Source organism: Trematomus bernacchii, unplaced genomic scaffold, assembly GCF_902827165.1.
Source record: "Trematomus bernacchii unplaced genomic scaffold, fTreBer1.1, whole genome shotgun sequence".
NCBI classification, from domain to species: domain Eukaryota; kingdom Metazoa; phylum Chordata; class Actinopteri; order Perciformes; family Nototheniidae; genus Trematomus; species Trematomus bernacchii.
In genome coordinates, this window is record NW_022987778.1 from 530717 (window position 1) to 556075 (window position 25359).

Genomic DNA, 25359 nt, shown 5'->3' on the forward strand with positions numbered 1-25359 from the left:
TCCGTCTTGAAATCATAACGAGACAGTTTACATTAGCTGTTAACAGACGGTAACAGAGGTGCTATTCACATGCATTACAAGGGGTTTAAGCCATAAAAAAAAAGGCTGGTTTGCAAGAAAATGAACTACATAGTCATGATATTGATATAGTTCATAAAATGTCCAACTACATATTTGTAACCCCACCTCATGCTCAGAGATTTATATAAAGTGGCACATGGGTCCGAGAATAAAAAGAACAGACGATTAAGTGAGAGCGCAGGCCAGTCTACATGAATGCAGGGCAAGGCACGTTTCTGTCCAAAGGTTCCATGATGGAGTCGATAATAGGGATGCTCCGATCGCCAATTTTGGGGCCGATCGCCGGAATCAGTATCGGCCGATACCGATCGCCGATCCGATCGAGTGGGCGGGGCCTAAATGGAAGATTTAAACATCACTTTAAATCTTCCATTTAAAGTGATGTTTAAATCTCAGTTAATGGGGCTCATTCACTGGAGCTTCCACAAACAACAATCAACTTAATTATTACATTCAAATTATGTATATTATTCAAGTTTACATTCACTTTGGATAATACCACGGGAGAAATGAGCGGAAGCGCTCTCTTTTCCTCTCTCTCCCTCTCTCTCTCTCTCTCCCTCTCCCTCTCTCTCTCCCCCTCTCTCCCCTCTCCCTCTCTCCCTCTCTCTCTCTCCCTCTCTCTCTCCCCCTCTCTCCCCCCCTCTCTCCCCCTCTCTCCTCCCCCCCTCTCTCCCTCTCCTGACAGCCCGTCAGTATCGTCTCATGCAGCTCGCTGATCCAGTAATGTGTGAGGCCGACAGTGAAGAATAAACATATTTATAACTAGTTTATCTTGTTCCAGAGGTAGATAAAATAGCTAAGTGTGTTAGGTCTAACTCTTGTGTGTTTTGCTCCGCTCACCGGTCCGTCACAGCAGGTGGAGCTGCAGGATTTCTGCTTCACACACGTTGCATACCGCTATTTTACTGTCTTTTTCGGACACCTTAAAATAATGCCAGACCGGTGAAGCCATTTTGGTGAGCTTGTTTTGCCGCGTACAGAGAAAAGTGTCATGTATTTTACGTCATGCGATCGGCATGTTTAGAGAGCACCGATCGATCGGTAGAGAGTGAGTATCGGCAGATCTCGATCGGTGACCGATCGATCGGAGCATCCCTAGTCGATAATGTTTTAAAATATCACTTTGAGTGGTGACACTAGTGCTGCATAGTTTACAACTCCATCCCATCTGTGATTCAAAAAATAGAAATGGGTACGTTTACCTGATGCTCATTATATTAGTATGTAAACATAACACGTCTTGAATTAACCTCTGAAACAACAACTTTAGTCTGACACACTCAAGGGCTTACCTAATGTGAACCTGAAGTCCATAGCAGGAGGCTAAATGTCTTCAAGAGGAGGTGGGACTGTTTTCTGGGGAGGCAAATAAAAGAACAAAATAGTTACATGATGAAAATGTAACAATCATTTCAGTAGAATTCATTAAAACATATTTAATTCAATTAATTGAATCAAACATAATTAAAATATAAGTATCATTTAAAACGGTATTGTATTTATATACATTTATAAGGATGGCATTTATTAAGGATGGTATTGTTAGATACCAGTACAATTCGATGATTCTCTACACAGCGGATCCTAATTACTTCAATATACACTCCTTTATCTCGTCTAATATCTATTTTACGTTGTAATAAAACATCTCCTTAATAAAACTGTATTTATTGATATTTCTCGCTAAAGACTGCATTTTACTGGACTACATGGAACACATCTTGCTGACGTTATAAATCCATCTTCGCCCAATTCACAATTTTACTGAATTGCGCCTGAATGCACCTTAACTGAAGAGAGCTAACGTTCTCAACTGCAGATTCCAACATGGATTTGCATCTATAGCGTTGCATAAGCATGAAAAATATAGTTTTAGTTGCACTTCATATTGTATAATAGAGATGGCAAATCCGGATCATTTTACGGACTCAGGGTCTTCTGAGTCAGTCATTGAAGAGATCCGGATCATACGAGTCATTTGAGTCATATGAGTCAGCATGACCAAGACCGTAGAAATCCTATTGGTGAAACCGAAAAGTTGTTGCATTTCACGAGCATATTATTATTCCATATATTTTGAATATATATATATTTGTATATATATATATATATATATATATATATATATATATATATAATATCTGCATGTATATTTTCTATTTCGACATGTATATTTTATATTTTATTTTTATTTCTATTCTTGTATATTTTGTAGTTTGTTTTATTGTAAAATGCCTTTTATGCTGCTGTAACAACAACAATTTCCCAATTTGGGATCAATAAAGTACTATCTATCTATCTATCTATTAAACTGACGTTATAATTAACCTCCGCTACACAGTGTATTTTGCTTTAATAAAAAATGTTGATCACAAAAAAAAGGGTTATTTTGCGATTTGGCAAATCTGAGTCTGCTGTTGACTCGTGCATGAGGACGAGTCTGCTGGATCTCTGGATCTGCTGCTATATACGGCTCCGAGTCCGCACGAGTCTGCTCTGCTGTGTGTTGCACAGTGAGTCAGGATTTGCGAATCCGAGTCTGCTGTGGACTCGTGCATGACGACGAGTCTGCTGGATCTCTGGATCTGCTGCTATATGGTTACGGCTCCGAGTCCGCACGAGTCTGATCCGCTGTGTGTTGCAGCGAGTCAGGATTTGCGAATCTGCGAGTCTGCTGTTGGAGCCGTCGGCTCCTCTGAGTCCCCACGAGTCTGCAGGAAGTTTCACTGATCCGCGTCCCCTCCCCTGAGCCAAACGATCACTTCTGGCAGCTATCCTGTGACTGTATACTTGCTAAAGGGTAGGTAGATGGACTTGGGGTACGTTGTAATGTGATTTTACATGTTATAAAGAGAGTAGCGAGTGACGCAATTTATAGTTTTAATTTGTACGTCACACCAAGTGTGGGACTCAAGGACTCGGGTTAATGGAGAGGGGAGACTCGTCATGACCAGCTCATTTCTAGGATCCGGGTTAATGATCCGGATGAATCAGGACTCGCCCATCTCTACTGTATAATAACAACTCGATGCTGTAACTGCAGACTGAGTTTAAATTGGGTACACATCTAAGATTGTAGAAAGATAATTAATTGCTCACAGTAAAACAAACGGTGAAATACATACAAAGGAATAAATATCAAATCGGCGCATTAGTGACTTACTCTTCGCTGGGTTATAAAGTAGTAGGGAATAGCTTTAGCGGAGGTATTTTACAGCACAACATGCAGCAGAGCCTCTGAGCCCCGTGGCTGTATCACGGTGCCCGGCAAACGCTTAGAGCGGCACAGGGGAACAGTTTGCGGAGTTGATTCTTAATACGTACTCTTAACTTAACCACATAATTGTGTCGGTAGGCACTTGATGCAAACTTTGCCCAACACCATTTGCGCGAAAAAATAGACTACATGAGCACGACAGGGCTGAGTCTAACTTTAACAGCAGTAATGGCGCTGGCATGTCGATGTTCCGTTCAAAACAGTGAATACAAGAAAAGTAAATAACACTTGCTAGTTAAAAAGCAGTAATTAATAACTCAGGTGGTATGCTTACTTGTTTTATATGATTTGAAGAGAATCCAACGCAAACACGTGTCCAACTGCCGAAGAATCGCTGTAAAGAGGAACAGGAAGTCTCACACCGCGGTATTCTCGTTTGAGGGCGTGGTATGACCGTGGCGTTGACAAAAGCATTTTCATGAAGTTTTCCAAAACGTATTTATAAGAAAGTTCAGGAAAATGTGATATTAATTTACAAATGAATGAGTTCTTAAAACATGTTCTCATTGTTGCTTAAGTGTTACTTATTTAAACGCACATTGAAAAAAAAGTAATTTAGGGCAAGTCAATTACATAAATAATGTTTTTCTTAATTAACAAGATTATTATCTCAGAATCCCAGGAAAAGTTCTTGTGAAAAACCTTTTTTCCTCAAGTGAATGCATTAGGCTTCTGTATTTATCTTATATATTAGTCAAATAAAACAGGAACAGGTGTTCCTAACTCAAAAATTACATACATTATGAATAAATAACTGAATATTCACACAAAGCCAGAGTCAAGACTAAATTGAATTGCATTGCAGTGTCACAAGATTTGTTTTCAATCAATTTCAGTCAAGATTTTGTGGTTCCTAATGTGGTCATAGTGACAAAAATAAAAGCACAAATTCATGAACTGTCGAGGAGAAAAAAGATAAACTTCGGGTTAGACCTTGAGAAGATTATCCATTTCCAGCAAATCATTTTGTAAGCATGTTTACTGTGTTAAAAGAAATTTAAAACAGATTTCAATGAAAAGGTAATTACACCTGACTAACAATAGATTGATTAAACATAAAGTCAAGAGATTATTTTGTAATAATGTTCACACTGTTTTTTGGTAGTATGGAAGAGGACGCTTTGGTAACACCTGGAAAAGAAAGAGATCTTGGGTGTTTGGTATACTCGAGATCAAAGCTGCAAGCAGACGTCCCATTCTTTGCCTAGTAAAGAGAAGAAACAAGGAGACCCTTGTTCCCATCATCAAGAAGCATATCAAGCCTCAAAGTCTTGTTGTGAGTGATGAGTGGAGAGCATATGCCAGTCTTTCTCAAGAGGGCTACAGGCATGTCAGGGTCAACCACAGCCAGAATTATGTTGATCCACAAACAGGACTACATACTCAAAATATTGAGAGAGCATGGCAGACATACAAGAGGGAAGTTTGGCGTATGCGGGGGAATCGTTCTGAGAAAACCTTAAAAAAACAGCTCTCCTTATGAGTGGACCTACTGGTTAGCAAGAACATATACACATGGTGTACTTGTAAGACTTATCAAGGACATACGGGATGGTAACCACAGATCAGTTTAGGACCTTTCTGTAGCCTAATTGCTGTTGTTTACTGATGGAGCTGCACACCCTGGTAATTGGCTGGGGGTTAGACACACACATTGGAGCCAAAGGCTCTTTGCTGACGCCCATAAACGTCCTGAACACAGCAAAATAAAAGGAGAAGAGAAAATACAGGCAGAGGGCAGGGTCTCTGTAGATACAGACACCATTACACACTTCTATCTATACATTGTTTTTTAGGAAATTCCTACATATTATACCTTTAACGGTTGACCTTGGCCTCAGGGTAGATCAATAATTTAATGTTCTTCTGTTGGTCAGGTGTCGTTGTTTATTTTATTTCTAGTTATTAAACTGTTCAAATCTGCAGTGCAGTGATTTATTTCCGTTTGCCTGGTATTGACTACCAGCTGGTAGATAATGGGTTTCAAACTTTATTGTTGACCATTTCACAACTGTTCAGTGTTTTTACTATATTTGTAGTATATTCTTAAAATAAAAAAGCTTTCTTTCTCTGATATGCTGCATATAGTGTTTGTTCTACTGTGCTTTATAGCCTGGTATTGACTTCAGTTATCCAGTGTTCGTGATCAGTTGTGCAAAACATTTCGCTTTATTCCCATGTCTGTTGCATATAATTAATAATAATAATAATAATAAATTGAATTTATATAGCGCTTCTCATCTGCCAAGACAAATCTCGAAGTGCTTCACAGCAAAGGACACTGATACAATTTGAGAGATTAAACAAATAATAATAATACAAATTATTAAAACAAAATTAAATAAAAATGTAAAATTAAATATAAAATAAAATAAAAATAAATAAATTAAATAAAAGTCGGAGATAGCGATAAAAATGGCAATACTCCTGGTGTACCATGCTCAAAGTTTATTGGAAGGCCTGCCGAAAGAAGAGGGTCTTAAGGCCGGTTTTGAAGACCTCGGTGGAAGGTGCAGATCTCAGCTGATCTGGGAGGGAGTTCCAGAGGCGCGGGGCGAATGAGCAGAAGGCTCGGTCTCCCATTGTTCGGAGACGTGTGCGGGGGATGTAAAGAAGTGGAGCGTGGCTGGAGCGTAGAGAGCGGGTAGATGTCTGGGTACGGATGAGGTCACAGAGGTATTTTGGGCTTTGTCCATTCAGGGCTTTGTAAGTGAGGAGCAGAACCTTAAACTGGATCCTGTAGTGGACTGGGAGCCAGTGTAGTTGTGCAAGTATGGGGGTTATGTGTGCGGACCTTTTTGTACCGGTGAGAACTCTGGCTGTACTGTTCTGGACAAGTTGCAGGCGGTTGATGGATTTGGCTGGGAGACCGGAAAGGAATGCATTGCAATAATCTAGTCTTGAGAAGACGAGTGCATGAACCAGTTTTTTGGTGTCATCAGTTGAGAGTGAGGGCTTCAGTCAGGAAATGTTTTTCAGGTGAAAGAAGGAGGTCTTGGTGATATGTTTGATGTGGGCTTGGAAAGACAGAGTGGGGTCAAACCTTAGACCGAGGTTGGTGACAACGGAGGAGAGAGAAATGAGCTGACCATCAAGGGAGGGGCTGATGTTGGCGGCCTTGGCAAGCTGGTCGGTGGTGCCTATCAGGATTGCCTCAGTCTTGCTGCTGTTGAGCTGGAGGTAGTTGGTGGTCATCCAGGAGCGGATGTCTTCCAGGCAGGTGTTTAGTGTTTGGATAGTATTGGTGGTATTGGGTTGTGTTTTGATATAGACCTGGGTGTCGTCAGCATAGCAGTGGAAGTTGATGTTATGTTGTCTGATGATATGACCCAGAGGTAATAGATAGATTAAAAACAGGATCGGCCCCAGCACTGAGCCCTGTGGGATCCCGCATGTCACTGCGGTGTCATCAGACCTGGAACCCCCCAGAGCCACGTGGTACTTCCGGTTGGTGAGGTAGCAGGAGAACCACTTCAGAGCCGTGTCCGTCACCCTGGTGTAGGTCTCGAGGCGGTGGAGGAGGATGGTATGGTCCACTGTGTCGAAAGCTGCACTCAGGTCAAGTAGGACCAGGATGCTGGGTGACCCAGAGTCAGCTGCCATCAGCAGGTCGTTGGCTACTTTTATTAGGGCTGTTTCTGTGCTGTGTGCAAGGTCGGAAACCTGATTGGAAGGTCTCATACATTTTATTGTCAGACAGATGAGACTGGAGCTGTGCGGCCACAACCTTCTCAAGTACTTTGGCAAGGAACGGGAGGTTGGAGATAGGTCTGTAGTTGGAGAGGAGTTCTCGGTCGATATTTGTTTTTTTCAAAAGTGGGGTGACAACTGCTGTTTTGAAATGGACAGGCACCTCACCAGTCTGTAGTGACTTGTTGATGAGTGTTGTCAGGAAATTAACCAAGGTTGGCGAACAGGTTTTTAGCAGCGGGGTGGGTATGGGGTCGAGGGAGCAGCTGGTAGGCTTCGATTTGCCTATGATGGCTAGCAGTGCAGATGACGTCACCTCGTTGAAGCTGCAGAGGGTGATGCCGTTGATGAAGGGAGAGCAGGTGGGTGGGGTCCGAGCTACTGTTGAGGCTGTAATGGTTGCTCTGATATCTGCGATCTTGGTCTTAAAGAAAGCAGAGAAGTTATTACAGAGTTCTGGAGAGGCAGCTGGGGGGCCTGTGTTGGAGGAGTTGAGAAGGCGGTTGATAGTGGAGAATAAGGTTCTAGGATTGCTTTTGCCGTTGTCTATTATTGACGAGTAGTATGAAGAGCGGGCATTTTTTAGAGCAGTAGCATAGGCACTTTGGTGTTCTCTGAAGGTGGACGGCGAGAGCCTGCTTCCTCCATAGTCTCTCCAGCTGTCGACCGCAGGTTTTCATGGGGTGGAGGTCGTCCGTGAACCAGGGGGAGGACCGTTGGAATTAGTGGATGAATGTATGTGTTCTGTTGATAGGTTATAGACTTTCTACTGTTCTCAACTGTTTTTCACTTTAATTGGATAGTCCTAACACATGCCTACAAACGCTTAGTGGAGAATGCCTACTAAAAGTATACTGATAGTCAACTCTAGATTAGTTGACGATCAACAGATAGTCAACTAAACTCTAAAGTTGCTTATCTGTTGATCATCAACTAATGCGTAATGTAATAGTCAACTAAACTCTAAAGTTGCTTATCTGTTGATCATCAACTAATGCTTAGTTACTTGTCGGTTTGAACGGTGCTGTTGAATGTCAACTGATACATGTCAACTGATGCACTGTTGACATGCTACTAAATATCAACTGATGACTTATAAAGTGTTAACTATGGACTATCAAAATAAAGTGTTACCCTTGTTTTTATCAATAGGCAGAACATTTTACTTTCAGTTCATCAAGAGGTGAACAAAACAGGTGTTACAGGAATAGTAAGCATAAGGTTGGTAGGCCACGCTTTGAAGCAGCTTGTTGTGAATGATTATTGTGAAGAAGTGGTTTTAAAAGATTGAAAAATATATAAAACTTAATGTAGGAGCCCATCCAGAAAACGAAAGGCCGTAGGACTCTGTTTGGCTTCAGGGTTTGAATGGTTTATGAATTAAGCTCCACACATTTTTGACAGAATGACTCACATCTTGTGAACGCCTAAAACGCCTAACAAAAAAAACCCTGAAGGTCTTGAACTTACAGTAAACAAAGTTGTGTTATTCAAAGCTATTCATCACTGTTTGTTGTCAATCAAATCAAGCCATACAAAAATAAAAGGTGGCGCTTTGAGCCAGGGATTAACGTACATAGAAAAAGAGAATGTATGAGGTTAGCCAACACCCAACAGTTTCTTGGAAGGTCCCATTCATTTGTAAGTGGTTGTGTAATGCATGTCTTACTCTGAATGTTACATCTGTAGTTTAAATATGAAGCTTTTACACAATGATTTCTCCTCTATACAACTATAAATGAAGGTATCAAAATGGCAACAGTGCAGAAACAGTATAAACACATTTCTCTGGCATGTTATTCTGCCCTTAAGGCAGGGGTTCCCAAAGTGGGGTCCGCGAGACCCCGGGGGGGGGGGTCACGAGATGATTACAAATAAAAAATGTAAAATAAAACAATTATAAAAAAAATAATAACGTGTGCATAGACATTTGTCAGGGGCGAACTGGCCATCTATAGAATTTCCCCGCAGCGAGGCTTCCCCCATTGACAATCCACTAGCGCACCCCCCGTTGACAATTCACTAGCACCCCCTCCCCCCATTGACAAATCACTAACACCCACCCACCCCCCCCGTTGACAGGGGTCGCCAGCCTCTGGCACTGTTATTTTGGGGATTGCGAGCTGAAAGGTTTGGGAACCCTTGCCTTAAGCTACTGTTTGACTTTCATCAAAGATCAACATTCTTCTGCAGGACTCTTTACTCCCACATAATCCCTTTACAAATGCTTTCAGAAGTGCACACCGGTACCCAAGGCGTATTGTACAAAGGCACATCCAGGCTGAGATTGATCTAGAAACAGTACAGTAACACATCCATGTCTTTGGCTTGTCGTTGGCTTGTGATTGAAATTCAAGATTCAAAGGTTTTAATGTCATATACACATAAGCTACAGTGTAGAAAAGGCAATGAAAATGTTATGACCCCAGCTCCTCCAACAATGCAACATATATAATCAAATACAAATAAGAAATAGTGCAAGAAGTCTATATACATGTAAATAGAATATGACAAGAACAGAATTTTCAATTACATATTGTATATTAAAGGTGGGGTAGGTAATTTTGGAGAAACCAGCTCGAGTGCGCTTGAATTTGAAAATACACAACCAGGAAAAAATCTGCCACTTCCTTACAGAGCCCCTCCTCCAACACACATGAACGCGCACATGACCAATGAGGGCATGAGATAAGTTTGTGCACAGATGGAAGGCTGACAGGCAGGTAGGCCATCCAGTTATTTTAGCCGGCCCGGCTAAAATGATTGGTCGTGCTTTTTACAGTACTATGGCTTCCACAGATGACATTTTTTAATGGATTTTTTGTCAAAGCACTTAAGATATTCATTGCTGTTAAGAGCATTCCATGGAATATAACAAAAAGTGTATCTCGAGCCGGTTTGTCAAACTTACCTACCCCACCTTTAAGACGAAATTAAATACGGTTTATTACGGTGATAACTATTTAGATAAATAAGTCAATTGCAAGATGACAAACAGATGAATGTTTATCGAGGCACTTAACAGAGCTCAGGTGTTTAGGAGCATTTAGAAATCAGATGATTGGCAGGCTATCAGATGCTAGGCATGTACAGTAGGTGAGTTTAATATTTTACTCAATAGCTTCAAGGGTTTTTATTCTTCAGAACATGCTGTGAATTCTGCCTCAACAGGCCCAAAGAAGTTGCTTAAATAAATTGTTATGTTTTACATTGGTTGAACATCAGTGTATTTGTGCTGAGACTCTCTGTATCTGATGACACATTCTAGGCTCTGTTCGGGATGTGTGGCGCCTGGTTGGTCTGCTTCTTACTGACCATCTTTGATGTATTTCCATCAAAGTCCGATGAGTATGGTTTCTCAGCCAGGACTGACATCAGCCTGGACGCTGTGACAAACTCCCCCTGGTTCCATGTACCGTACCCAGGTAAGTGGAGACATATTATACCTAATTGGTTAAACCTGGTCACATTGAAACCTTACTGATATTTTTCACAAAGCTTTTTTTATAGTTCCCCTATTATACAGTTTTTCATCAATACATTATAGGTCTCAGATACAAAATATATCTCTGAAGTGTTTGGCTCCAAATACCAAACAGATCATTGCAGCATCCCATAATCCCCTCTGTTTCAGCCCTGTTTCAAAAGTGCTGATTCTCTGTATGTTACTTTAGATGAAAATAAGGAGCCACTCCCCACGCCCCTCTGAGAGATATTTGGTTAAAAATAACACAATAGGCGCTTTCACAACGCAGTACTTTTCCCACAAAGGTTCATCAGAACTTAGTTCATGACAACTATTTAGTTCTCATGAACTAAATACAGATCGCGTTCACACCGGAATAAGTCCCTGGGGGAGGATTAGGCAAATGAAGCCGCTGACGTCACTTCTTCTTCTTCTGCTTTGGGTTTACTGGCAGGCCGCAAACAACTTCACGGCGTATACTGCCACCGGAAGTCCCCGGCCGGAAGTCCCCGGAGTTGGGGACTGGCTTCAGTAGAAGCTGCTGGGACTCCCAGCAGCTTCTACTGAAGCCTTCCGAGTAAATCGCCAGAACGCCGACACCTCCTCATCTCCACCGCTCCCATGTTTTCTTTTGTGTTGCCATAAGTTATTCTCTCTGCGTTTGTGCGCTGGGCTAATGCTAATGCTAATAATGCTAATGCGAGGATAATAAGAAATAGGAACCTTTTTCTCCCACGAAAGTCCCTGCTCTCTAGCAGAGAAAAAGGGGGTAAAAAGGTTCTCATTAACTAATTTTAGTTCCGGCTCTTTTTGGTGTGAACGCAACATTTCGGAACTATATCGGAACTAAAGTGGGAAAAGTACTGCGGTGTGAACGCGCCTAACGGTGCTCTAGGAGGAGAGTCAGGTGATAAGGTGGGGGGGGGGGGTTACCTTGGTTGGTGATTGGCTAATGGTTACACAAGCCAAAACATCGTTATGACATCATAAAGTGGCCAAAATCTGATCAGCTCATTTTCAGACAGGTTTTTATATAAATGGATCAGGACAAAAAGAGAGAGAATCTTTTTTCCTGAAACTTTCAGAATCTCTTCACACAGAGGGGACACATGTTGATGTAGAAGAGACATGGAAAAGTGGATTTTGCATAATAGGTGACCTTAAAATAGTTATGGTTTCAGGTGTTTGGGGTTAGGGTTAGGGTTATTTCTGGGGTAAAATGTCAAAATGTCCTAACTGTCTACAGTTTTTTCACCCGGCTTAGTACTGGGGTTTCTGCAGTTTATTCAATTTGTTTGCCAGCCTCTCCCTAATGTAATCTTTCACAAAACATCCAAACTGAATGCAAACAGAGGACCTTCTGCAGCTTAGAAGAAGGTTGCACAACTGCTCTTTAATGACCCGTGAAGTTAAAGTATCAGTGTTTGCTTATAGGCAAGGCAAGGCAAGGCCAGTTTATTTATATAGCACCTTTCAACACAAGGCAATTCAAAGTGCTTTACAAAAATGGAAGACATTAAGAAAATGGCATTTAAAATCAGTCATTAAAAAGAAAAGATAATAAAATAAACATTAAAAGAAAAAATACATGGATAAAAGTTACAGTGCAGTTTAAGAGGTGAATAGTTCAATTAAAAGCAGCGGCAAAAAGAAAAGTCTTCAGCCTGGATTTAAAAGTAGTCAGAGTTGCAGCGGACCTGCAGGTTTCTGGGAGTTTGTTCCAGATATTTGGAGCATAATAACTGAACGCTGCTTTACCATGTTTAGTTCTGACTCTTGGGACAGAAAGCTGACCAGTCCCTGAAGACCTGAGAGATCTGGATGGTTCATAATTTAGCAGTAGGTCAGACATGTATTTTGGGCCTAAACCATTCAAAGCTTTATAAACCAGCAACAATATTTTGAAATCTATTCTTTGACACACAGGAAGCCAGTGTAAAGACTTCAGAACAGGAGTGATGTGATCCACCTTCTTAGTGTTAGTGAGGACTCGAGCAGCGGCGTTCTGAATTAGCTGCAGCTTTCTAATAGATTTTTTAGTGAGACCTGTGAAGACACCATTACAGTAGTCCAGTCTACTGAAGATAAAAGCATGGACAAGTTTTTCCAAATCCTGCTGTGACATTAGTCTTTTAATCCTGGATATATTCTTTAGGTGATAGTAGGCTGATTTAGTAATTGTTTTAATGTGACTGTTGAAACTCAGGTCAGAGTCCATGACTACACCTAGATTTCTGGCTTTATCTGTTGTTTTGAACATTGCAGACTGAAGCTCAGCGCTAACTTTTATACGTTCTACCTTGGCTCCAAAAACCATTACCTCAGTTTTATCTTTGTTTAATTGGAGAAAGTTCTGACACATCCAGTCATTGATTTGTTCAATGCACTTACTCAGTGTTTGAATTGGAGCATAGTCTCCTGGTGAAATTGTTACGTAAATTTGTGTGTCATCCGCATAGCTATGGTAACTTATTTTGTTGTTTTTCATTATCTGAGCCAGTGGTAGCATGTAGATGTTAAAGAGAAGAGGCCCCAAGATGGAGCCTTGAGGTACCCCACATGTCATATTTGTCAACTCAGATGTGTATTTACCTATAGAAACAAAGTTTTTTCTGTCCTTTAAGTAGGACTCAAACCAATTTAGAACTGTTTCCGAAAGTCCCACCCAGTTTTCTAGTCGGTCTAGTAATATGTTGTGGTCAACAGTGTCAAACGCAGCACTGAGATCTAATAATACTAACACTGAAGTTCTGCCACTGTCTGTGTTTAAAGGGCCCATGTCATGGCCATTTCCACTGATCATAATTACATTGTTGAGGTATACTAAAATAGATTTATACAGTGCAATTTTCCAAACTCACATTGGTTTCGCATACAGCATTTCTGTCAAGCATGTGTATTCAGCAGTATTCACTCTCTCCACTAAACGACTCGTTGGAGCTCTTGCCCCCCCCTCCCTGTGAGCCTAGTGTGCTCCGATTGGTCAGCTCGGCCACTCTGTTCTGATTAGTCAACCACCAGAGAGGCTGCGCCCATGTCTAAACGGCTGCTCCAGGGCCTTTGTCTTACGATGGGGTGGAGCTGAAGAAGCTAATCAGCGCGATCACGGACACCTGGCCGGAGCCGAGGTGCTAGCCAGCTGCCCGGAGTCAAACGGCAGCCCCTCTCTCCCTCCAAGCAGCTCAGCGATCCTCTCCCCTGACCACCTATCTCTGCATTTACCACAATAAATGTGCCGTGGTTTTGTAAACTCGTGTATGTCTCCTTGTCTTTCCGTTGTGGCCTACGAGCCTGTCATAACAAAGTGTAAGTTATTTTTACCCGTTATAAACTACTACTGTTTGATGAGAAATCAAATCATGGTTTGCTATATATGAATGATATGTTATAGGAGCAAATAATTCAGGGAAGAAAGGATAGGCCTACTAAGTATTTCCATTAAACTTTATTTTTAGAAATGTACAAAATGAACGTAAATATACATATATACACGGTATATCGTCAATTACTCCCCGTTGTCGGCATCTTGCTTATAGCAGCCGGGGCTTTTTGAGACGATGCCTCAGTGTGGTCGTCCAGTCATGTATTGTCCGGCAGGATCTGGCTGGACGAAATAAAATGCAAATCACAAAATATTAGAGAAACTTAGTTGTTTTAGATTCGTTAGTAGTAGTTGTGGTAGGAGTGTGGATCTATCTAATGAACAGCTTGCCTGCTAATATGCTAACCTAGCTTTGTTTACCTTGGTAGCTAACACGATATGAACGTTAGCTTGGAGGAACGGCAACTATAATGGAGTGTAATAAAACTACTATGAACAAAAGTTAGTGGTTCATATTAGGCTAGCAATAACGTGTTTATAATTGCATTATTCTACGGGTAGTCTGCTACGTTCGGTCATACAATGTTTCCCGCTAGCATGTATAGCTAGCCTCGTTAGCTATACATGCTCTCAGCGTCGGAGGAAAGCCAACTGTAATGTACCGTCCTTTGGGGGTCTGTGAGCGGGCAAAGAGAGGGGATTTCCCCGTTGTCTCAGCTGGAAGTGTGAAATAAAGTCCCCATTTCAGGGAGACCTCTTGGAGGTCTATAGGCCGTCCTTTGGGGGTCTGTGAGCGGGCAAAGAGAGCTAACCTAGCTTTGTTTACCTTGGTAGCTAACACGATATGAACGTTAGCTTGGAGGAACGGCAACTATAATGGAGTGTAATAAAACGACTATGAACAAAAGCTAGTGGTTCATATTAGGCTAGCAATAACGTGTTTATAATTGCAATATTATACGGGTATTCTGCTACGTTCGGTCATACATTGTAACTTGTATGAATACATTGTTTTGCGCTAGCATACAGCTAGCCTCGTTAGCTTTACATGCAGTATGTACATGTACTGTCACAATGTACGGTAAATCACCCGGAGTATACTGTATGAGTATTCCGTGTGTGTGACTGCAGACATTCTCCTGCCATGACAAACATGTAAGGCCATCTGCTGACATTGTAGTTGATATATTTAAACGCAAGCAACGAAGCATAACAAAAATGTTTTTCCGACCAAACTAAGGTCTAGCTCCGTCGGTTAGATCGGTAGCATACACGCTACGCCAGCTATAATGTAATTACGTTTCGCGACTGACCGTACGGTAAATCACCAGGAGTATACGGTCTATGACTATTTCGTGTGTGAATGCAGACATTATCCAGCTATGAGGAACATGTATGTAAGGCGATCTGCTAATATTGGAGTTGATATATGGAAACGCTAGCAACTTAGTTAGCACAGTTAGCACTGGCTTAGCAGTCCGAAACATGTTTACACATTTAAACAGTCGTGGTAGATACCTTGTTTGATAAATACACAGATAACAATGCAAACTTACAGGTTGTGTACCCGAATCTTCCCCTGCTCCAAACGGTCCAAACAAGCTGTGCATATCCGGCCTCAAACTGGGCAATGTTTTGGAAGCTTTCGTCTGTGAAATGCCGGTTCTTCGAACCTCTGGAGGAACAGTGTTAAAAAGAAATTTCAACCACTGACTTCGTCGTGGTTCTTCCGTCGGTAGGACAAACAGCTCAGATTTCTCCTCACATTTTAGGAAACAGGTCCTTGGCAGTGGCATGACTGGATCGATTGTGAACTGAACCAGAGCTTCCAACAGTAAATGTTAGGCTGGCAGAGGGTGCGGCCGCTGGGTGTGGCCATAGCTCTTCGGGATTGGTCCATTTCGTTCCGGGTACCGCATGACATCAGGCCGTACCCGGAACTAAATGGAAGACTCAAATGGGCAGTGACGTATCTCCAACGAGGCGTTTTGGGGAGGTATTTTCTGTGTTAGAGTTTTACTCGCTACAGGGTGTACTTTGAGGGTTTTGACTCTGCACACCGTTTACATGCATAAAAACCTTCATAACACACAAGGGGACGGGTAATAACCGGAAAAGCATGACATGGGAGCTTTAAGTGGATGTCATTGAAGACCTTTACAAGAGCAGTCTCAGTGCTGTGGTTTGGACGAAAGCCTGACTGGAACACATCCAAACAGTTATTTAAATGCAAGAAGTTACTCAACTGTTGAAATACAACTTTTTCAATGATTTTACCTAGAAATTGTTCATTACTGAAGCATCTAGATTATTCTTTTTTAAGAGCGGTTTAATGACTGCAGTTTTCAGGGCCTGTGGAAAAATACCTGAGTGAAGAGATGTGTTTACTATATGAAGTAGATCTGAGGCCATGCAATGAAAAACATCTTTGAAAAATCCTATTGGAATAATATCAAGGCAGCAGGAGGAGGATTTCAGAAGTTGAATAATGTCCTCTAGGTTTTTATCATTAATCTGATGGAATTGTGTCATGGTGTTTGAATTGATATTAGGTGGACATAGGGACAACACATTTGCTGTACCTGATGCAGAGGCACTGACTGCTTGTCTAATTTTCTGAATTTTGTCAGTGAAGAAGGAGGCAAAATCATTGCATGCCCTGGTGGATAGAAATTCAGAGGCTACTGACACTGGGGGGTTTGTTAGTCTGTCGACGGTAGCAAACAAGGCACGTGCGTTGTTTTTGTTTTTGGTAATGATGTCAGAGAAGAAAGACTGTCGTGCGTTTTTCAATTCCAAATTATAAAGGCCAAGTCTCTCTTTATAGATTTCAAAGTGAACCTGGAGATTTGTTTTTCGCCACCTGCGTTCAGCTTTTCGACACTCTCTTTTTTCTGTTCTCACGGTCATGGCCTTTCTCCATGGAGATATTTTCTTGCCAATCACTTCCTTTAACTTAGTTGGAGCAATGGTATCTATAACATTTTTAATTTTTGAATTAAAATGATCTACTAGCTCATTTACTGAGATGTTAGCAGGGGCAAGTGTGGATGAAAAATTATGAGTAAACATTTCCCTAGTATTTTCAGTTAAATATCGCTTTGTGGTTACCTCTTTCTGAACATTTTTGTGAACAGAAATAGAGCTCTCAAAGAAAACACAGGAATGACCAGAGAGTGCAACATCAGTCACCACAACCTTTGAGATATTCAGACCCTTTGAGATAATTAAGTCCAGAGTGTGCCCCAGAGTGTGCCCCTTATTGTGCGTGGGCTCCGTCACATGCTGAGTCAGTCCATAGTTATCAAGAACACAAAACAGTTCTTTATAAGTGATCTCCTGCTAATATATTGTACAACATGGAATAATGATTATTCCTTATTAAATGAAAGTTTTACACAACCACAATGGGTAAAGAAGCATCCTGACAGTCTTGGCTATAACTTCAAGCTGCATTGGCAACAACTCAAGCAGGATTTCCATGTGGAGCATGTGTTCCTTAGTTTCTTGGAACATTTGCTGCCATAATAAAATTCTACAACTTTTGGACTGATTTTCAAACCTGATCATTTAGCAGTTCATGGTTTTCTCTTATAACGGTGATGCAAATAGTTTATATTTCACTAGAATCTTCTTTGTTCTGCCAAATATTAAATGCATGTGTCCTTCAGAATCAATAAATAGATTTAGGGTGTTCAGAAACAACCTTCAGGTTCATTTTGGTGTCAGTTTCCATATTCATAAATGTAAATGGGAAAAATACTTTATGATTATTTCCATGTGGCAAAACAGTCGAATATAATAACACGAACAACTGTGCCAATGATGAAACATTTGGCTCAACATGTCGCTGTTAAAAATCTCTGTACATAATGTTTTTGGCAGGACATTATATTACGTAAGCATAAAATAGTGTAACGGATAATTTCAAAAGCAACAACTGAATAAAACACAACACAAACCTATAGTATTTTCAATGCAGGCATTAATAACTGAGGTGGCTGTTAAATTATTATCAAAATTACCATCTAATGATATGTATGCAAATGATGCTCAGTGGTATTTTATGACGTTTTTTATGAATATAAACCCTGTTTTTTTATGAATAGGTTTCTTGGCACAAATAATGTGCGAGCATGTTCTTGACATGCCTTTAAAAAGTTCTGTATTCATGCCATTAATGGGATAAATCTGCATAGTATCTAAAAGAGTGGATGCCAGTAATGGAGGATGGAGTAAGACATGAGATTGAATAAACCTTAAGGTAGTCTTCCTGATTGAACTTCGATGAGCTTAATTTAAATCAGATTTGTACATACAGTAGTTGTAAGAAAAAGAGAACCCCTATTAGTTATAACAGGTTCAAAAAAAGCTGCATCCACTTTTTGAGATATCTGTATAAAAAAACAAAACATGTTCTTGCTTATGTTAAACATGTAGCAGCTTGTTTATATGTAAGTGTTTGTGTGTGTATGTTGTAACTATACAGAGCTTTAGCAATACTTTATGTAATTATGGTCATGCTAATAAAGATATTGAATTGAATTGTATCAGGAACTCTAAAGTCCACAAGACTTCAAAGGTCAGGCAGTTAAATTGAATAATGTAAGGAAATACAATCTTAGAATGATATTTGGATCAAGATGTTTGTGTACCAGATTGAGTTAAGTCGACATGGCGTCTTGTTGACCTTTGGTCTCGCAGACGTTTTGCACTGCTTCTTGTCTATAAATCCTCAATGGGTTTAGTAAGATTGTTTTATCTTTCAACATAATGTTTCTTGACCTTTAAGATCATATGGTAGCAGTCTGCTAGACAATCCTTTAAAACCAGGTAGAGAACATTCAGTTGATATGTCACCCAGACAAAACCTCAAAACATATTTACATCATAGACTCTATGCATTACGTTAATGCACACAATGTACACACAGTCCGGCAGTGGCTCAGTCAGTAGGGGCTTGGACTGTGAGCCGTAGGGTCGCTGGTTCAAGTCTCCGACCAGAGTGTGGACTGCTACTTGGAGAGGTCCCAGTTCACCTTCTGCCCTGCCGTGGTGCCCTTGAGCAAGGCACCGGACATCCCCCTTCCCCCCTCACTCCCATTGCTCCCCGGGCGCTGTACAATAGCTGCCCACTGCTCCTAGTACTAGACTCCTGGTACTAGGATGGGTTAAATGCAGAGAACACATTTCACTGTGTGTGCTCTGTGCTCTGCATGTGTGACCATTACAGAGGGGTTCATCCCTCCGATTCTATCTATCTATCTTGTTTTTGTATTACTGCACATATTTTATTACATTCTATTTCAATGGAAATACTTCTATATTCTACTATATTTTTTATTGTTACTATAGTTTTCTTAAAATAGTGTTCTATCTGGGTTTTTAATTTTTTTTTAACTTTTGTGTATTAATTCAAGGATTTAAGGCTTTTATTGTCATTTGTACATAGCTACAGTGTAGTTATGAAAATGAAAAACAATTAGGTCATAGGCTCCTCCAGCAGTGCAACATAATAAAACAGATAAAATTGTGCAAGTAAATACAATCAAATATAATATGCACCACAACACCAAGTGAAATTCCTCGTACGTGTCAACCTACCTGTTAATAAACCTTTTTCTGTTTATGATTCTGAAAGGATTTTGGCAGAATGTAGGTCTTAGAGATGTGATCTGCATCTAAATGAATGGAAACTAATTATGCCTTCTCTGAACACACAGGTCAATGGGGTATGCCCACATTTAGTGTGTCTTCAGTGTTGGGTATGATGGCGGGCGTCTTGGCGTCCACCATGGAATCGATCGGGGACTACTATGCTTGTGCACGCTTGTCTGGCGCTCCTCCTCCCCCAACTCACGCCATAAACCGAGGAATCGCAGTAGAGGGCATCGGCTGCGTCCTGGCTGCTCTTTGGGGAACAGGAAACGGGACCACGTCCTACAGCCAGAACATCGCTGCACTCGGCATTACCAAGGTACACAAACGTTATTAAAGCTTACTCTTGCTTATTACCCCAAAGCTGCCATGTCCAGTTTTAAAGCTCAGTGTGGGTGTGGAAAGGGACCAGACGACCCCCCTGGGAGCTCAGTTTGACCTTTTGATTGTGGTGTTATAGGTAAGCCCATAATGTTGAAGATTTATTTATTGAGGGCTACAGTTGTTTGAGTCTCGCTGACTGAGCTGCGGACCAGATCGACACTTTAAATGATGGTCATATAACTGAGGAGACACTCCATCAATTTAAAGTTTAGTAAGGCTTTCTGCTTTTCTTGGCATGTGGCCTTGTTCTGGTTGTCCTATTCCTCTATTTTTTTGCAAAACCGCCAATATATATTATTAATTCAAAAAACATCATCATCTTTTACATTGAAAATTGCCCAAACTAAAAAATGTATAATATTAACCAACTGTGGAAAAACTATGTTGGGATTAAAAGCCTCACACACAATCTATAAAGATGCCCGAATGCAGTATTCTCTTGGCAAACACTGACATTAAGAGACTTGACATGTATTACGTTTCACTTTCATGGAGTATTTCACTAGAATGGTAGGTCAAAAGTATATAGCTCTGAGCTATGGTGTGTCAGTTTGATGTACCCGAGCTTGTCTAAAAGAACAGCTGGTCTTTGAGCAGCACAGCACAGATAAAAGCGTTAGCCACAGCTCAATGTTTTATGGCTTGACCTGAGCATTCTTTTTCTGACGCCGTTTCCTCTCTGGTCGCAGATCTACGTCCAACTCAAAACATTTCTTGATGAGATTGAGTGTATCCTTTTTTAAGACATGTGTATGCTTTTCAAAAGTTATTTTTTGATTGCACAGTCTTGGTAAGAATATGGCTGGCATGTATACGATAACCAGTCAATGTGCTTGTTTTTTGCCAGGTTGGCAGCAGACTGGTCCTCCAGACAACCGGACTTCTGATGATCGTCCTGGGGATCTTTGGGAAATTTGGAGCAGTTTTTATCACCATACCAGACCCAGTCATTGGAGGAATGTTCCTCGTTATGTTTGGAATGATCGCAGCAGTGGGGATATCTAACCTCCAGGTAAACACATTTCAATATTGTAACATACAGTATCAAATGTTTTTTGGTGGACACTTCATCCAAAACATCCCTCAGACGCCAGCCTTCCTTGGGAAATGAAGACTCTGAGACACAATACCCATCCACCCTGCTAAGAGGCCCATGAACTGAATACTGAGTCCAGCTGCTTCTAGGTGTGCCACTCTGGTCCGTTGACTTTTAAAATCTAAGAAAAAACATAAGATTTCTATATGGATCAATTAAAAAAATATATTCTTTAATTTGGTAGCTTAAAGTGATTTATAACATACATAAAGAAACATTAAAAGTTTGCAAATGAACAAATCAAATCTCCTTTAAAACAGAAACATATTATAGTAAAGACAGTGGAAAAAAACAAGACTATGACTATTCAAAATTGAGACCAAAGGTCGGGTCATACACTTTTTGTTGGTAGTGTAGTTAGGAAACTGTCCAATCAACAGTGAGCTCAGGTCAGCTGTGATCCTGTTTCCTAGCCTTAAATAGCAATGTTTTTAAATCAGGAGTGCTGGTGCACTGTTGCCCGTTAAAACAACCGAAATATATATTTTACATTGTTAACATCAGAAGAAGAAGGGATTTACTTTGGATATTAGTTCAGGAAATGGATAGATAAATTAATGTGAACTCAAATCACTTTACAGTTCAGCAACAAACAAAAAACCCCACCAAAAATCAATGTAAAAGCCGTTCACATGCACAAGAATAAAAATAGGTTTTCTAGTGTTTTTATTTGTGAGACAATTTATAGATTTTTTATCTTCCCGGTCATCTGTATATATATTTTTTTACTCTCTAATGCTGGTTTATTTCTATTTCTATTTTGAGATACTCATATTTTAGAATTGTTTATTTCTCATCTTTTAATTTGTTATTATGTGCAATGCCTTGTTTTGTTTTATGCTACTGCAACGAAAACATTTCCCAAATTGGGATTAATAAAGTACATTTTATCTTATCTTTAATCTTAAAAAATGAAAATCAGACAAAATCTGTCCACTTAGGGTTAGGGTTAGGGTTAGGGTTTAGTCAGCAAGTCTTCAATCAAAAGGCCAAGTGTTCTATATTTTTCAGGGGGCGTTACGGGTCTAAGTAGCAACCCCAACGTTTTTTGTTGTAACTTAGGGAATCGTTAAAAGAGCAGCTGTGAAATATCTTGGGATTCCTCAAGGTTCATAAAACAATAGGGAACCTGTGATATAAAAATAGGAAAAAGCCATTAACTACCTTAAAAATAAGAGAAAGACTTTAAACCTTTCAAAGCGGTACAGGGAGCCACTTTAGTTTGTGTAAAACGAGAGTTATATGATCTCCAATTTAATTTATTGTCTAAACCCTAGCAGCAGCATTGTGATTGGTCCGTAGCTTTGCAATGGCTGCTGGTAGGCAACAGTGGTACAGTAGTCAAGAAGAACAAAAACAAACTTTTTAGCATCATGATGGCTCAGTCGAGGTCTTCGCTATATTGCGTAAAAGGTCAAATCCGGTTTTGGTCGACAATTTAAAAGAAGCATTAAAATTGAGGACATTTTCCTGGCAAAAAACGTTTACAGGATTTCCTACTTTTCTCGTACAGATAAATAAAAAAGGGATATATTGACCTTCGACAAAACATTTTATTGACATTATATATTACTAAATAAATACCACAGCGTCAGCCCTCCCATGCTTTCCCAGCTCACACACTGAGAAGTAATTTGGAGCAGAAGTCTGACAGAAACATTCGATGAAAGCATAAGATATTACAATGCTAAATCGGACCCACTATCTCAGCCCTTTCTATGAGCTTTCTGGCTACAGAATGTAACTGTTGGCCTTTTTTGTTGAAATGTCTCAAACGGCTCCTTTTAAGACCACTAGTAAAAACTTAGAGTATTTCAGTGGGGGGTTCTTTATATTCCAGGCAAAGAGGAATCGAGGGAGTATGCTATGCCAGGATACGAAAATCAAAACACAGAAATATTCTGTATGTACTTTGTAAGATTGTAATACTGAATCATACGTCTAGAGAGCCAACGTCCCACCCAGGCAGTGTATTTTTTTTACCATTATGTGTTTTTTCCCAGTAACAGGATACGATTGTATGGTCCTATGATTATTTAGTTTGCTTTGAATTGAAGCTCCATTGAGTCTTCATGATAGGTATTACAACGTATGGGAGGTATAGTATTATGTATACACAAAATAGTTGTTTTCAATAGAGCAGTGCAGTAATGAGGTATTGTTGGTGCTCTTTATTAGTCAAATTACATTATAAAAATATGTGAAATAGCCAAATCTGTGACAACCCCCCCGGTTAATCTGTGTATTAGAACTGAATAAAGGTTGCTTCTTTATATTTGAGTTAATAAGGAGCACTTTAATAGACAGGGTTGATCTAGGATGGCCTCAGTTCTCCTATCATGAGACCAAATAAATCTCAGTCCTGGACCGAAATACAAATCATTCCTTTATCGAGGTTTCTAATTATTTCTAATCACATTTTAGTAAAGTTACAAAACAGAGATGGCCGCCAGCAGGCCTAGAAAAACCAAATAAAGACTCTCTCTCTCTCTGTGCCTCTTCCTCTCCAGTACGTGGACCTCAACTCGTCTCGTAACCTCCTCATCCTCGGCTTCTCCACCTTCAGCGGCCTGGTTCTACCAACCTGGTTTCACTCCAACCCCGGCATCATTGACACAGGTGATTTTCAGACATACATTCACTAATACACTTACACAAAGGAATAGTACAGTCCCCTCCAACATGGAACAGCAAGGCCAATTGCTTTATTTTTGCTGTACACGGAAAACAATTAGGTTTGACATCAAAAGATGAATATGAGACAAAAGGTCAGTATTTCAGCTTTTAATTCCAGGTATTTACATCTAAATCTTATAAATAACTGAGAAGATAGCACCTTTTGTTTAAACCCACCCACAGCATCATTGGTATTACTGTCTTGTGAAAACCAAAGTTAGAATCAGCAGAAATTGGCAATCATTGACACAGGTGATTTTCAGACTTACATTCACTAGGACACATACACAAAGGAATAGTATATGTATCCTTACATTCTAAGCTCTTTCAAAGGGGAAAAGCTCTTTTAACATTTACAAATCTGAACATATATTGATTATTTCCGCCAACAGTTGGTGGACAGTAACATAGGAGCAAAATGTAATGACTGAGTAAAAGGCATTTGGGGGTAGGTAGAATTATATGTATTACTTTACCTGTCAAAATCCCAATCAGGTTAGTTGTGATGCCTAAATAATATTCATAATGGGCCAAACAACCGTAATGTGTGTGCCTACACTTACTTAGATTTCCATACTTGTTTCTCTTTTTTTTTATTGTGTTTTTTTTTATAGTAAAACATTTGGTGACGATCATTCATAAGGCCCGGACACACCAAGCCGATTTTGGCCGTCGATGGGCGTCGGCACGCCCTGCTCAGATTGGTGTGTCCCGCACCGTTGTGTCTTTTCAGCCGTGCCGACACCTTTTCGGCCAAAGGTTGTCGGCAAAAGAAATCACTCTGATTGGTTGTTCAGCTAGCGAATCAGTGCATGAGAAGCGAAACGGAAGTGAGGGACCCAAACAAACTATTAAGAAGGCAAATCTGACATTTCATTTAACTCATTAAGCCCCATGAGCTTCTCGCTGTAGAGTGAAAATGGAACACACACGCTATTTGTTGTTTGTTTATATCACGCAGTCTGTTCTTCTTCTCTCGGTGTATCACGCAGTCTGTCTTCCGGTTGTTGCCTCTTTTGAATGACGAATACACACTACCGCCGCCTGCTGGTAAGGAGAGTTATTGCCACTCACGCATGCACAGTTCGTACGTGCTTCTTGGCCGTCGGCTGAAGTCTTTGCGGTGTGTTCCAGTGCGACACATGGCCAAGACGCAGAGACGAGAGGCGACACAACAGTCGGGGGTCCGTCTGTGTCAGTTCTTTGGTGTCAGCTTGGTGTGTCCGGGCCTTAACACAAACACATACACAAAGGAATAGTATATGTCCTTACTTTCTAAGCGCTTTAAAATAGGAACAGACTTTAAGATTAAATAAAAAAATCTGAACATATATAGATTATTTTTGCCAACATTTTTGAATCAGCAGAAATTGTCACTTCCCAGCCCTAAATCCTCATCAGAGGAGCGATGTGGACCTCTGACAGAGAGTACCCACTGCTCCTCCAACAGATTACCCAGGAGGAGGAGGCAGTGGTTCTGCAAGCATAAGCTTCTGACGCTAAGGTCTTTCCAAATCCTAACGGCCCAGATGGCATACACCTGGTGACCTTTAGTTTTTGGCAAGAGAATATTTTAATTGTCTTATCTAATCCTTAACCCTGCGTTTGTTATCGTTTCATTGAACTCAAATGCACACCAGGGATAGACATTGTAGGTGGTTTGTATGCCTGTGATACGGGTGGGTAGAAAGTAAAGACCTAAATAA

General features: G+C 40.5%; 1 protein-coding gene across 1 annotated transcript in view; it reads left to right on the top strand.

The window, feature by feature from the left end:
* The window catches only part of si:dkey-106n21.1 (solute carrier family 23 member 2), a 79780-nt gene that overhangs the window by 46254 nt on the left and 8167 nt on the right, over nt 1-25359 (top strand). The window contains exons 7-10 of the mRNA XM_034149076.1: nt 10320-10476; nt 19563-19816; nt 20729-20893; nt 23488-23596. Coding sequence (XP_034004967.1) covers nt 10320-10476; nt 19563-19816; nt 20729-20893; nt 23488-23596 — 685 coding nt within the window. The remainder of the gene's footprint in view (nt 1-10319; nt 10477-19562; nt 19817-20728; nt 20894-23487; nt 23597-25359) is intronic.